Source organism: Pantherophis guttatus, chromosome 3, assembly GCF_059756535.1.
Source record: "Pantherophis guttatus breed Tessera chromosome 3, ASM5975653v1, whole genome shotgun sequence".
Classification (NCBI taxonomy): Eukaryota; Metazoa; Chordata; class Lepidosauria; order Squamata; family Colubridae; genus Pantherophis; species Pantherophis guttatus.
Window position 1 is genome coordinate 59,412,923 of NC_142065.1, and position 15,508 is coordinate 59,428,430.

Sequence of the window (15,508 nt, forward strand, 5' to 3'; positions counted from 1 at the left end):
TTTAAAAACAATGGATATTCAGGTTGCCAATAATATGCAGTTAATTCAAATAATAATACGATTATAGCTGTAATACTTTTTATTTTAACAATAAGGCCTAAATAAACATAAATAAACATACTAAATAAACATAAATAAACATACTTCAGAAAGCAGAAGTATAATTTAAATTCTTGCTAAAATACAGAAGGTATCTGAACGACATAAACTGGTGCATTTGGTAGAATACTACAATCTGATCTAGATATTTTCATCTAGAGACCACAAGATAGGTTTCAATTTTAAGCTAATATGTTTTCTATTATTAAATCTTGATTCAACATAATTGCTAACCTCATACTTAATGGACTTTATAAAATTTATTTTGGAAATGAGACCTATCCGCTAACATTTACTATATCCTTCATGCTATACACAGAGATCAGAGAAATCTGAACACAAACAAAACAATACAGGAAGTCCTATTTAGAACTGTACTTAAATATCCCAATAAAACCCCGATAAAAAATGTTAAGCAGATTTATTAGAAGACACTCTCCATTAAAGTGCTTCTCACATCACACTGATGTAGTCAGCAAAGGCCTGTGATGAGTCCCATGCATCACTAACTACATTGCATATAGCTTTCAGTCTTGAAAGGGCTTCTTGGGCAGTGACAGCATCTTGGTCCAGCCAATTCTGATAGAGGCACAGTTTAGTAAGTTTGATACATTCTCTGTGTTCAGCTGTGTAACTTTCCAGCTTTTTGGTAAATTCGAGAAGCCCATCAGGCTTAATACAGTTGGAGCTAGAATTGAAATTAACAACACAATATTACTGCTACCTCATTGCAATTTATGACTTAGAACATGAAATAATCATAGCAGTTAGCGAGCGAACAGATTTTTTTTCTGAATAAAAATATGAAGGATTACCATCTATAGTTATATATCAAAGCAGAATTTGAATTTTCTTGACACTGGCACATATTCATGACCGTATGTTCATATGGCAAAACCTGTGTTCCCTGTAAGGGAATCATCTGCACATCATTAAAAAATGCATATAAACAATAATTTTACTTAACATAAAATTCTAGGCTCATGACTCAAGAGGCATCCTGCATAAGCTCGTTGCCTTGGCTTAGCAGCAGCAAGAGTCATTTGAGTGTCACTACAGCACAGACTGAGCAGGATTGACAAGAGTTCCTGCTTAGTCCACAGTGATGATGCTAAGTAGCCCTAAGCCAAGGCAGCAAGGTGGTGCCTTTTGCCTGGCAGTCCTTTCCCAGCATCGCAATTGGAGGTTCAGGAGCATTATTCAGGAGCCTGTGCATGAAGAGCACCTCTGGTAAAGTGAAATTGGATGAGATGTATGCAGCAACAAATCATTCCTAAGTTTTTTGTGGGGAAGAGAGGCTCAGATGACCTTACACTTTGCTCAGTTATTCTCCATTTGTGTAGTGTGTGAACTGTAACCATCCTATTAAAGGATCCTTTATCAGACTATATATATTATATATAAATAAATATATATATATTTATATATTCCCAATTACCATCTCTTCTGACAAAGTTCTGTAGTAAACTACAACATGTAAGGTAGCGTTCACTAATCCATCTTCTAGATTAATTAGATTTATAATTCAGAATTTTCTGGGAATGGTAGACCAACAACTGGGAAGGAAACAGGTCGGAATACAGTGGTACCTTGGTCCTCATCGGTATTCCATTCCGGAAGATGTGCTGAATACTAACTGACGGGTACCAAAAAAACCACGTGCCTTACCACATGACCTGCTATTTCAGCCGGAAGAAATAGAGTCATGAGGCAGCCGACATCAGCAAGTTCTTCCTTGCATGTTGACTACTGGGAGAAAGACGAATGCTGGAACAAAATTTCTGCTTCAAAGTGGGTCGAATATTGAATTCAACGAGTTCTGAAGCAGTCAAGTGCTGAGGTATGACTGTAATAATCTCCACAGATTGAAATTACAGTGATTTCTTCTTGCAAACAGACACTATTTATTGAATGCAAAAAGCTATTGAAGGGGGGGGGGGAGGAGAATGAATGAAAAAGCATTGTTTCTCAGACTAATTTCATTGCTATCTTTTTTGACATAGGACTGCATGAGGTTACTTCTGTTTACATACATACCTTACATCCAGATGAGTGATAGAAGAGGATGAATCTCCAGCAAAAATGTCAGCCAGTGCAATCAATCTATGATTCCCTAATAGAGGGAAATGCAATTTAAAGCAAAGCACCAGGGGATGTGATAAAGCAAAGTCTAAATAATAGGAATATGCCAAAAAAATTAACCTTCAGACAAGTGTCTTCTTGGATGTTTCCAGATTAGAATGTTCTCTGATGAAATATTTTGTACATTCCATACTATACTATATATAAACTATACTGTTTATACACACAGATCCATTAATGAAGATTTAGTAAACATCCTCCAATGGGGAAGAATATGAAAAGTGGTAGAAAAATGACTGCCTGGAAAGAATTCTCCTCCATTTACTTTCCATTTATAAGTTTTTTTCTCAACCCAAAGGCACAGAGTAAATTAACAAACATTTCCAAGAAGAAAACGCATTAAGAAATCATTTTAAAAAAACCTTTAGTAATTGGCTGAACTTTTAGGGACCAATTGTCCTTCAATAGGAATTAAATAGCTTCAATAATTGTACTAAAAAAGAAAATGAGCAGCTCCTTTTATTTCCCACTATAATAGTAATCAATACCATTCATTTAGTGTCAAACAGGAAGTTTATTTATAAATTGCATTTTGTAAACAAAGTTTTTCCCTAAGGGAAAAAGGTAATAAATGTCAAATGCTAAGGTAAATTATATATGTTTTTAGCATGTGGCTAAATTGAAATAAAGTTGCTTTATTTCAATTTAGGTACATGCTGAAAACATTTATATTTAATATTTGATATTTAATGATGGAACTTCTCAGCTACTTTTGGCCAATATGTACAAAACTTAATTTTATTGGTACATTATTGCATTTCAAATTATACATAATGAAATGCACTTCCTAATGACCCATGGCATGACAGGTGGTTTAGCAATATTTTAATAAAGTGTGCCACAGAATTTCCTTTAAATTGACATCGGTCAGGAGGTTTAAAAATGGGCCCAACCATACTAGCTGGGGAATTCTGGGATTTGAATTCTGGGACTTGGAAATCCACACATCTTAATTAAGGAAGGTTGAGAAACACTGGATTAGTTGGTCTTTGTACAACCGTAATTGACACATAACGGTTCTTATACTTATTCTCTATTCCATTTTCTCTTTTTTGTGTGTGTTTCACATCTGTTAGGCTACAAAATCATCATGAAAGAACCACCTATTCCAGAGATGGCGAACCTTTTCGGCACTGAGTCCCCAAACTGGAATGCGTGTGCCGAAGCCCCGAAAACTCGAAGACTAGCTGGCCAGTGTGCATGTGTGTGCTGGAAATCAGAGCAGCAGCTGGAGACGGCACGCGTGCCCACAGAGGGGGCTCTGCGTGCCACCTCTGGCACGTGTGCCATACATTCACCATCACGGACCTATTCTATCTTTTGAATATTACATAGTTGCAAGTCACAAATCAGTATGTAATATCCAGCCATAATCCCTTTCATCATATTTAAAACAAAATCTCCAGCAAAACAGACACCGACCACATCAAAGATAAAACTTCTCCCCACTTAGCTACTTGCTTATTGCTTTTACAGGATTACCAGAGCATTTTGTTCTTTTAAAACAGAATAATTTACAGCAAAACAGTCCTTACCTCATTTTTCTACAAGCACAAAAGTTGTAATGCTAGATATGTGCATCTCTTTCTAAACTTAGTGGCTCTAATTGTATTGCAAAAGTAGCAATAAAATAAATAAAAAATGTTGGAATCTATGTACACTGAACAATTTAGCCAGTAGTAGGAAGTACAGAATAGGCTAGATTTGTCTATGGAGATTATCAGTCATCCAGTCGTCCACCTGGACAACTGAGAACCTCCATAGACATTTATTTATGCAATTTGGGATGAACACCCTTCGAATGATGAAGTATGAATGAATTTCCAGAAAAAAATTGCAGACTACAGCATTCATGTGACCCTGAGGGCACAGATAAACCTCCAAGGGGCCTCAGTGACGCTCAGAAAGAGTGCTACTGACCAGATGACTGCAAGGAATGGGCTTCCACCATTCAGTCAGAACTGAAGAAGCTTCTTGGATGAAAAGTGAAACATCTTCTAGCAAAACAAGAAAGTCCAGTTGCCTTTTGAAAGAAAGCACCTTGGGACAATAGGCTAGATTCTTGAAAAGGCAAATACATACAATTATCACTAGGTTCTCGTCTGAATCATCACAGGCAGGAATTTATCTTGTCAACAATCAAAACTAAATCTGAGAGCAGCCAGAGCCTTAGCTCATTCTCCACAAAGGGAAGAAAGCCCTCCAAGAAAGTTGCTACATTTCCCACTACATACCCAGTCTATTTCCAGGGAGCTTGAGGTTTGTTAATGATGAGTTTTTCTTCATGGCTGTAATCATTTCAGTCAGAAGCTCAGCTGTACAGTTTTCAAACAGTCGACAAAATGAAAAACTGATCTCTAAGGGAAAACCAAAACCTAAAATTAATGTAGATGTTCCTTCATCCTTTAATTCATTAGGTGAAGTCAGTCTAATTGAATGTACAATGGACAAAAGTTGGAAAGATATATTAGATAATGACTGTACTTGTCCCAACAAAAACAACTTGTAGGCTTAACTCTGTATGCCAGTAGCATATGATTGATACAGGGAAGCTGGGTTTGTCACGAGGAACAAAGGAGGCTGGGAGGCGGCTGTTTGTCACACACCCATTTTTTTTCCTTCCATAAGGATGTCAGCTGTGGTGAAATAGCAGTTTCCATTTATGCAGACAGAACAGGGGGGAGCGATATTAGGCCTTCATTCATTCCTGCTCATTTTTATCCCACCCATAATAGTTGGGGGGGGATCTTCTCTAAAATGAACAAATTCAGTACCTTAGCCAAATTTATGACTTAGGCTATCCCATACATTGATAAGTCTCCAAAAACACCATTATGTGCAACAGCAGTTATAGAATTACAATAGGAAAAAATAATGTAATTATACCTTGAAGAGTTGGGCTCTGTAGAATAAGGAGGACTTCTTTTGAATGTTCAGAAAGGTTGACATCATGAAAACTTAGTTTCTTCAGGTTTGGGTTATATTCTACCAAGATAAATAAGAACTTATGACATGTCTTGAAACTTTTCACTGATTAAAACTTTCCTCTTTGGTTATGTGTAACAAGCAGATGGTTCCAACATCTTTTTGAAGTACAGTATTTTTCGTAGTATAAGATGCACCGGAGTATAAGACACAGCTTAGTTTTTGGGGAGGAAAATAGGAAAAAAAAAATCTGCCTACCAGGTATTCATCTGGCTAGCGTCCTTAGTCTGGTCAGCTTCAGCACGTTTGCTGGATTTTTATCCCCTGCTTGGGGATAAAAAAACAGCTTCTAAGGCACAGCTGAGAGTTGGAGCAAAGCATGGAGATCACTTCACTCATTAAAGCACAGCGGAGAGTTGAGAGAGCAGGCAAAGCTGGGAAGATCGCTCGCTAGTGCCTCATTAGGGCTGAAAAAAAGCTTCGAAAAAGCTACATTCGGAGTATAAGATGCCCCCAAATTTTCAGCCTCTTAGGGGGGGAAAAGGTGCATTTTATACTACGAAAAATATGGTATATTTTACAACGTAATTCTGGCCATGGTTTTTACACTGCTGTACTTAAGATGTTAATATTCCTGTTAAATGTGTTCAGTACTGTTGTTTTTTATCTTACTGCAAGCAAATAACTTCCACCATACCTTTGAGGGCTTGCAGGAGCAGCCAAACCTCTTGAGGACAGGAAATTGCAACGCTGTCTAGAGAAAGACTCTGAAGAGACCCTGAGGCTTTCAGTACAGGAACCAGAAGGCTTGTTTGAAGAGGTTCTCTGGGAAACCTGATCTCAAGCTGCTCCAGGTAAGTCTCTAGGTGGGAAAAGTCAATATAGTAAAAGAAAACTACTCACAGGCTGAAGCTGGCAAACATGGTTTGGATAAAAATTACAAACTGATATCAGTTTAGTTTGTGATACCGGTTTGGAAGAATTCCTCAGTCTATAACGTGCCAATTCATAGCAAATCATTGTTTAATTGATCAGGAAGAAATCAGTTAAGGGATCTGTGTCAGAAAAGGAAACAGTCATAGCAGCTCACTTCTAGTCTTACATTAAGCATGAAATATGTACCATATGGCCTGAACAGTGTCAGGGGCAAGGGGAGGCTCACTCCAACTTTCCATATACACTGAATTCATAAATATTTTTCCTAAAGAACAGGCATTATCTATAACAAGAAACCTCTGTGCATTTCTTAAAAATTGAAAAACTTCAATTTCTCACCAGAATGAATAAAAATGTTTTTGTTACGTAATAATCTTACTTGGCAAAATGAATTAAAAGCTTGCTAATTTATGATCAATCATTTCTGAACTCGGGGTAACCTTGGTGAATATATACACATACAGACATATACAAACAGGTATATATATATTCAGTTTGAGACTGAATTTGAAATATGCACATAAAAATATGCTCTACTGATGAGCTTTGGCTCCACCCATTTTATCAAAGAAACACTTTTAGCAAGATGGCAAACCAGAATCAAAGAATTCTTTGAAATTTAGCAGCTAATAATTATGACTTAATTATTCTCACATGTAAAACAAAACCTGATGTAGATTAAGTGAAGCTGAAGATCTATGTTGTACCTGGAATTTTTTCTACTAAGGATGATGAGCCCATGTCTTCTTCCAATCTATTCCACTCGGCTGCAGTTTTGAGATCAAAGCTGACCAGAAGCACCCGAAGCAATGGTACAGCACTCAAAAGAGAACGGACAAGATTCATACATGGGACATGAGCAAACATATCACTGACGCGTACCACACGGAGGCAGTAATCGTTGTGTTGAGAAAGAATTCGGAGCCCAGAAAGGATGCTGAAGATACCAGAGCCTAAGCCTGAAGCACAATTTTAAAAGGAAAAAAGAGAAATTGAAAATATGCGTGCATAGCAAAATTACTACTTGGTTTCAAATAAGTGTACAATCTCTTTTAAACATTGGCAGAATAGGCTATCAAACTTGCTCTAGTCTATATTACATCTTAAGAGCTCAGAAATAGAATTGGGGTTTTTTTCTGCAGAAGAAATAAGGATACTGTCTCGCTTAGCAACAGCAATTTTTGGCTCAATTGGGGCCATAAGTTGAGGACTACCCTTATCTTCACCAACCTGCCATCAAGTATCTCAGAGGCATCTAATCTGCCACTATGAAAAAAAAAACCCACTTAAGAAAGCTTTTGGTTTTCAGTAGGAGTATTCCTATTTTCTCATGCAGCGTTTTTCTAAAAACAAATGTTTTTCATAATATATTTGAATATTGCAAAACACATGTAAAGAAGCTGTGGCCATCCAGATGTCAAATATTAAAAATTACATCCTTCTGACTGAACAGAATGGATAGCAACAAACCTGTAATGAGTCCAAGGGCCTGTCGTTTATCCACTTCTGTATGTGAAGATTCTACACAAGGGATTAACATTTGCAGGCAAAGATTTGGCCTATCACTTACCATTCAAAGTAAGAATAAGTTTTTCTAAAGCTACCCAAGAGCTCAACAGGTTACCAAGCATCTGGCATGTATTTTTGGTCAGTGGGACAGAGAATATTTCCAATGTGGAAACGCTTCGAAAATGGCTAATTGCCTTTAGAGAAGTGAACCCAATAGTTCGAGTTCCCCCTGAGGAAACTGTATCAGTCACACTAGAAGCCTCTGATGGGAGAGAGGGTTCATTATCACAATGTTCTTCCTTGTCAACATTCCTTATTTTGTGATAGAATGCCATCTCCTCCTCTTCCTTTGCAATTGTGAAGACGAAGTCATACAGGTCTTCCATCTCCGTGGTGATAGTGCTAGTTTTTTGATGAGTGCTGTGCTTCTTTGTTATTACAGCTTTGCGCCTCTTCGGAGATTTTCCCAAAGCAAGGTTGCCTTGAGATGGATTTGCTGGGGAAAAGCTAACAGATGCCACTTCAGCATTAAAATCTTTTGAGACAGTATTGTGCGGCCTATGAGTTTTGTAGGAACTGTTACCCAATTGGCAATCTGGTGGTTCACTAAAGCTTTTATTGCTGGTTCTGAATAGCTCTCCAGCATCTTCAAATCCCAAAGAAAATTCTTGAGGCACACTGGGCAAGATTTTCATATTCCTCAGCTCATTATCGCTAAATTGGCCAGATGCTGCTGTAGGAAACAGTTGGTCTGAACCCATAGGAGACCTACATTCCTGATCCAGCTTTTGGCTCTGTACAGTCAATTTCTCTCTACACAGATGGCAAAATTCTGCATTCATTAATGTCCTACCAGGATTCCAAATCCCAGCACTCATTTTCAGTATGAGAGCTAGAAGTGCTGGGTCAGGATCAGGCCATGAGTACATAGATAGGTAGTTCACTGCCCCATGATGAATTAGGCGATGAAGGAATAAACTCAACTGATGTCTAGTAGACAGATTGGAGGAAAGGAGGTGACGGAAGGTCAGAGTTCTAAGTGAGACAGCCAAGTTTTCAAGGACACACCGATTGTGTTCAGCCATCAGCTCTGAAATACCCTCAAGCATGTTGTAAATAGTAAGTTCAGATATGTGCCGTGAAGTATACAGCAGGGGCAAAAAACAAGGATCACTCAAACGTTGATGAGATGACACGTCCAAGATCCCACGCAGCACATTTGAGAAGAAAGTTTCAAGGAACTTCTTCCTCCAACACTTGATATTCTGCAATCATATGGAAATAAATGCAAGGTGATGATATTTAGGTATACTCTAAAAAAAGTACTTCAAATTTATATCAGAGATGTAGTTCTGGGTTCATACCTGAACAATTGATTAATTTTTAAAATTGAAAATTTTAAAATTTAAAGGTTTACTTAGGATTACATAAATTGACTAAATCAGCAGTAGACCCTGTGCTCAGGAGTCCACTACTATATACTGATAAGCTGGCTAGCAAGGTTGGTGATCCCATCCTTTTGAAATGTCCTTGCAGGAGAGGTGTGCCCAGTTTCTTATTTGGTGAATTTAAAATGCTATGAAGAACCCAGAATTCCATGCTGATTTTACTGAATATTGTTTGGCTCATTTTTATTTTTTAAAAATTGATTTTAACTGCTGCAGATTAAGTTCTGAAGGGGCAGCTGGCTGTAGATAATCTTGCAGATGTTGATAAAACCTTATGGGGTGGTGGTGGTAACTGAATGATACCTGTTCAGAAAGTACAATTTTTATTTAAATTGGTTCAGATTATTTTGCCTAGCAGTCTGTTGTAACTTTGTAAGAGTGCACAAGAAAATTGGAATGGTTTTGGCCTGTTCGTTTTTCATAAGGCATTTGCAGGGCAGAGCAATGGTCTATAAGCCAAGTCACCTGACCTGTGACAGCCAATAGAGGAAAAGGAGGAGGAACTGTCAAATTTGGGGCGGGAAGAATTTGGTGCCTTTTGTGAGGGAGTTGGCTGAGTCTTCGATGAGGATCAGGCAAGACTGAAATTTATTGTTATAATATTTGTATTCTTTTCCTTTCTGTTTGTTTATTTATTTATTTGCGTATATATATATATATATATATATATCTCAAACTATTCTAAAAATACGAGTTCCAGGTATATTAGTAAAAGAAGAAGCAGACATACTGCGAACTCCGGAACTTTAAGATTTTAAAATTTTAAAAGAATTAAAATTTTATTTTACTAAGCTTTCGTCAGCCATCTGCTGACATCGTCAGAGTATTAAATTACCATTACAGAGATCTCTGCCTTTATATGCCATTAATCAATTTAGCCCTTGCGCGGGTAATAGGCCCTTCCAGCCGTTGCTGGATACTCTGATGATACTCTGACGATGTCAGCAGATGGCTGACGAAAGCTTAGTAAAATAAAATTTTAATTCTTTTAAAATTTTAAAATCTTATGTCTGCTTCTTCTTTTACATACACACACACAGACACACACACACACACACAGACAAATAGTACTCGACTTACAACAGTTCCTTTAGTGACCGTTTGAAGTTACTGAAAAAAATTGACTTCTGACCATTTTTCAGATTTACGACCGTGGCAGCATCCCCATGGTCATTTGATTTACATTCGGATGCTTGGCAACTGGTTTATATGTATGACGGTTGCAGTATCCCGAGGGCCTATGATCCCCTTTTGTGACCTCCTGACAAGCAAAAGTCAGTAGGGAAGCCAGATTCACTTAACGATTGTGTTTTACTAATTTAACAACTGCAGTGATTCACTTAACAAATGCGGCAAGGGAAGTCGTAAAATGGGGCACAACTCACTTAACAATTTTCTCACTTAGCAACATAAATCTTGGGCTTAATTGTGGTCGTACGTCGAGGACTACCTGTATAACTCCAGGGAGTGAACCTGCCTACTACTCCTGCCTATTTTCTCAACAACAACTGTGAGATGGGTTGGGCTGAGAGATGGTGACTGGCCCAGTTGGCTTTCATGCCTGAAGCAGGCCTAGAACATACGGTCTCCTGGTTTTTAGGCACCTGAACCCTTACACCAAACTGGCTCTCATAAAATCAAATTTTGCTTAAATCCTGGAATTGATCAGTTGCCTTCTATCACCCACCTCAGCTTGGCTGAGCAATAGTTTTTGTTGGCTTTCCCTTTCAGTATTTAGCCAGATCCAGGATGGGCCCTGCATTTGCCTTATAATCCTCTCCTGGTTCCCTAGAGAGTGGGTGTGGTAGAAAGAAATGGATTTATAGAAAAGAGGCAGTGACAGCAAAGGGACCTAATTTTTCAGTTGCTGCTTGCCCATAGGCATGGGATACCTCAGAACTGAAGAACCTCAGAGAAGGGATTGGTTTAACCCTTTCCCCCTTATTACATAGAGTATTAAAGACCTAACTTTAATGTTTGAGCCATATAGTTAGGTGCGCTCTGCCCTGTTGGGTTGTGATTTTTGCCTCGGGGGTTGTTAAATGGTAGTGATTGTTTTCAATCTTTGCGCACCATTCAGAATCACCTTTAGGAGATGGACAGTCTTATACATTGTATAAATCATGAATGTCAAACTCGCGGTGTCAAGTTGCCATCACGTGACATTTCAGTGTTTTTCCCATTCGCGGAGCTGGGGCGGGCGTGGCCTACACGTGACGCATCCAACCTGCGGGCCACCAGTTTGACACCCCTGGTATAAATTCTCTAACAGCATGAATGAATAAAGTAGATGTCATATCATCATCCCTGGAGAACAAATAGATGGGAGGCCTTATAGCACGGCTGTCAAACTTGCGGCGTCATGCTGCCGCCACATGGTGTTTTGCGAGTTTTTCCCTTCGCTGAGCTGGGATGTGCGTGGCCTGTGCGTGACGCATTTGGCCCACAGGCCACCAGTTTGACACCCCTGCCTTATAGATTATATGTATGTAGGTATGAATAAATAAAAACAGCATAGATATGATGTCATCGCCCCTGGAAAATAATAACCAACTGAAGGAAACCCTGTGGAATGTTGGGGCCAGAGCAGTTAACTGGGAAAAGAGACCCTATGTGAAAAGTCTAGGTGGAAGGAAGTTTCAAAGTCATCTTTAGACAAATGCAGAATTGGGAAGGCATCTATCATATTTGGGAATGTGACTCAGAATATCTGACAGAGGGAGAGTCTACCAGGATGTGTAAGAAAAAGGTTTTTAAATCCAATAGTGAATAGGATTGGAAAAGATGGGAGGAAAACCCACTCTCAAAGATAGCATATATATATATATACTCTTAGCTTAGAATTTAGTTCAGACATAATGATTTGGCTCTTGTTCCTTTTTTTGCCCCTAACTAGTGTTAAAATTTCATGTCCAAAAAGATTTTATCTGTCACCGACATAATTGATTCCTTGTTGAAATTATGGTGATTATTTTAGAACAAGCTCTTGGGGTTTTTTTACTATTTTTTCTTAGCTCCTAACTTTCAAAGATCAGCTGCATTCCACTGCAGAGTTTCTATCTTTGAGGAAGAAACTTGATTAATTTATCTGCTGCTATCTGAGGTCTCAGGAGTGAATCTAAGGCTCTGGATGATATCAGTATATACAGTATGCTGTTAGAGAATTTAAAAATGGCATTAGGTTAACTCTAAATAAAAAAACTGAGTTCATGACAGTTATGGGGAGCCTTGAAACCTAAAGGTCAATAGTAAAAATGTTACTTCTGAAGATAGCCTGATTTCACCATAGAAACCTTGATGCAGTTATATTTGCATATTCTTTAGTATGAGAGTTTTGGTAACTCTGTCCTTTACTCAGCCTGTTTGCTGATTAGGCACCACATTTGATTGAATGCTTATTGTTTCACAATTGCATAACAAAATACTCCTTTTTCTGCTATTGTCTGATTAGTGGGACAGCCATTGAACAATAAACAAATACTTGGAAATTACTATTTCTGTGACAATATACAGAAGAGGAAATTAAAGCATAGCAATATCTGAAAAGCACAGAAGGACTGAAGTGCAAATTTTAACAAAAGCAACTATGGAAGATCCCTGTTCAAGAGATTCTATGAAGTTAACCAGGAAGGTAAGAGCATAATCCCATTTGCTATATCAATTTTGCAGTTTATATCTTTAACCCACCTCTAATCTAGAAGGTCTTGTTTTCATGATGTCAAACCATAACTTGCACCATATTGGTTCAGTTGAGAGTCCTATAGAAATATATAGCATGTTTAAAGTAACTATTCAGTTAATAACCATCATTAGTTTTACAGAAACAATCGTGCAGCTATTGATAGTGTTTTGAAACAAACGAAGATTGCACCTATATATACTTATCTGAGAGTAAATCCCATTGATCTCAAAGGGTTTTACTTAACAAACCAGACATGCATAAAATTGTAATGTAACATTATTTCTGCATGCACATGGGCACACACACAAATATCTTTTAAAAATCCATAGATGTTAAAAGCATCTGTCTCAAAGCAGGAAGTCACAAAATGTGTTAAAATATTGCTTCAACATTTAAGCTGTAAATTTGCATATATTGCTTATTTTATTATATCATTTGATATTTAATATTGTAGTATCATATGCTTCTCTAACTGGCTACTGTTCAGTTATGTTGAACTCCTATTTTTATTATCCCACAGAAAACAGTTAAGAAAAAGATAGGCAAACTGATGTCTTTCATATGTTTTAGTTTAATAATTCACTTAAAGCAGCACTAGCCTAGAAATCATGAGGCTGAGAGTTCAAGCCCTGTTTTAGGCACAAAGCTCGCAGGCTTTCCTTCAGCCCTAGGAAGAAAGCAGCATCAAACAATTTCTGATAATCTTGTCATGAAAACTGCATGAACTTGTCCAGGCAATCACAGAAGTCAATAATATTCTGAAGGCATACACACATTGTCTAGCCAGAGAAATTCAGAACTGAATTCTGAAATATCTACACATTCCAGATTCTTCACCCCCATAGAAAAACCTAATATCCTCTGCAATGATTGGTGAAAGCAAGCTAGAACAGTTTCCAACAATCATATCTAAATATTAATAAAATATATCTGTAACATATGAAATGAGCTCAGAGTAAACACTTAGGGTAAATATAAGCCAATGGAGGCCTTGCAGCCAAATATTTGAATATGGTTCTGATTATAGGAAAGCAACTATTCATTATACCATTATACCAATACTTCTTAAAGTATTGTTTGTGCTCAAAGATTCTGATGAAATGTTTTTGCACATACTGAAACTTTTACAAAAAGTGAGCATCTTACCCTGGTCTAGTTGGTGTCTGGCTGATATACATTTCCATCTTATTAAGAACCAGAAACATATTTATCCAATTTTGGATATGTTGGGGAAATAGATAAATAATAAGTACAAATGTCTGCTAATCAATAAAATAGTTCTGCCATGCATGAAAGTGGAGACTATATTTCCCAGGGTGAACACTTATTAGTTACCATTTGGCCTTCCTTGTTACCTTCCTCCCCATATAAAATCATTGTAACTGACCTTTTTTCACAGCAGTCTCTTCAATTCTTTCCAGATAATATATGTTCAGCAGAGGCAATATACCCTGGAGTATAGGACCTGGAAGTTCTTTGGTAGGGAGAAACCAATATAAAAATGTATTTTAGTGATAGAAAGTGGTTTAAATGAATTGGTACAAGGATATTTAGATGCTGCTTATAGTCCAGGACTGAAACTCCAGAGAGCAGGTACTCTGCTCCTACTCTTTACACACAAAAACACACACACACACACACACACACACACACACACACACACACACACTGTAGCAACCACCAAACCATATTCATTTTAGAAAGTTTCAGGGACCTTTTCTTCTATCATGTGAATGTAAAACTTACAATATAACTATTATTCTAGTAAATTATAATTTTATCTTTACTTCCATTATTCTCTATTACTCTGTATCATTTAGACAACAGTATATTTCTTTTAAATAAGCCTCTAATTGTTTCCATTCCTTCTTATATTGTTTTTAACAAGGAAAAGGATTTAAGGGAAAGATTTATCCAATGCATTTTATCTCGGGATGCTACGAGCTCCGAATCTGAAAATATTTCACTACACTATAACTCCTGCCTAAATATGGCTTTAGATTTCCAGTCTAACCAAATTCTACCTAATTCAATGGGTATGGATTTCCACCCTATGGGACAATGTGCCAGTAATGACAACTGACAAATGACAAATTTATATTGTCACTGTATGCCTGCTAATTTACTCTGGAATTCTTCCCCATCTTATTCAGCAGGATTTACTCCTTTATAGGTACTATATTTGAAGGATTGCAGACTTAGAAAAATCACTAAAGCATGAATTTCTACAGGATTTTCCTGCCCGATTGTGGTTAGAGCATCTCTGTATATTGCCTATTATTGTGCATGCTGAAGAAACTTTTTAAGGGCATCTCAAAGCATCTCAACACCGTTACCGATCCCCTTCAACTGGGCAAGAGATTCTCCATTTCATAGCAGAGATCTGTTTGGCTGTGGGTCACAACGAGGAGAGAGATACGGCTGAGCCCCTCCTATTTCTTACCCCAAACTTCTTTTTCAACTTGTCCCATGATGGAGCCGACTACCGCCCCACTTAGCTCAAACAGGCGGAGGGGATTCTCCCCGCCGACTTCTTCCCCAGATTTGATCTCCATATTCTTCGGGCGGCGGGTCTACTGTGTTTAAAAAACAAACACAGAAACCACACACCGTCGGAATGACGCCATCTTGGGAGGTCACTCATTGTTAGGCGGACGTGTGATGCTTGCCATGCTGACTAGGTCGAGCGCCCCCCAGTGCCATGTGGGGGAACTCGCACGCTGCGACGGGAACGCGATGGATGGGAGAAAATTAGGAGCCATCTTAA

The 15,508-nt window shown here is 37.9% G+C and overlaps 1 protein-coding gene across 1 annotated transcript; it reads right to left on the reverse strand.

Annotated features, from left to right (window-relative positions):
- Window positions 1–64: 64 nt before the first annotated feature.
- On the reverse strand, window positions 65–15,446 carry LRRC41 (leucine rich repeat containing 41). The gene is made up of 10 exons (XM_034414999.3): window positions 15,185–15,446; window positions 14,129–14,215; window positions 12,747–12,817; window positions 7,673–8,876; window positions 6,810–7,061; window positions 5,864–6,028; window positions 5,128–5,226; window positions 4,476–4,598; window positions 2,137–2,212; window positions 65–787 (listed from the first exon to the last, which is right to left on the reverse strand). Exons 1-10 carry the CDS (start codon window positions 15,294–15,296, stop codon window positions 553–555), a joined length of 2,424 nt encoding a protein of 807 aa, XP_034270890.2. The 5' UTR covers window positions 15,297–15,446; the 3' UTR covers window positions 65–552.
- Between the last annotated feature and the right edge of the window lie 62 nt (window positions 15,447–15,508).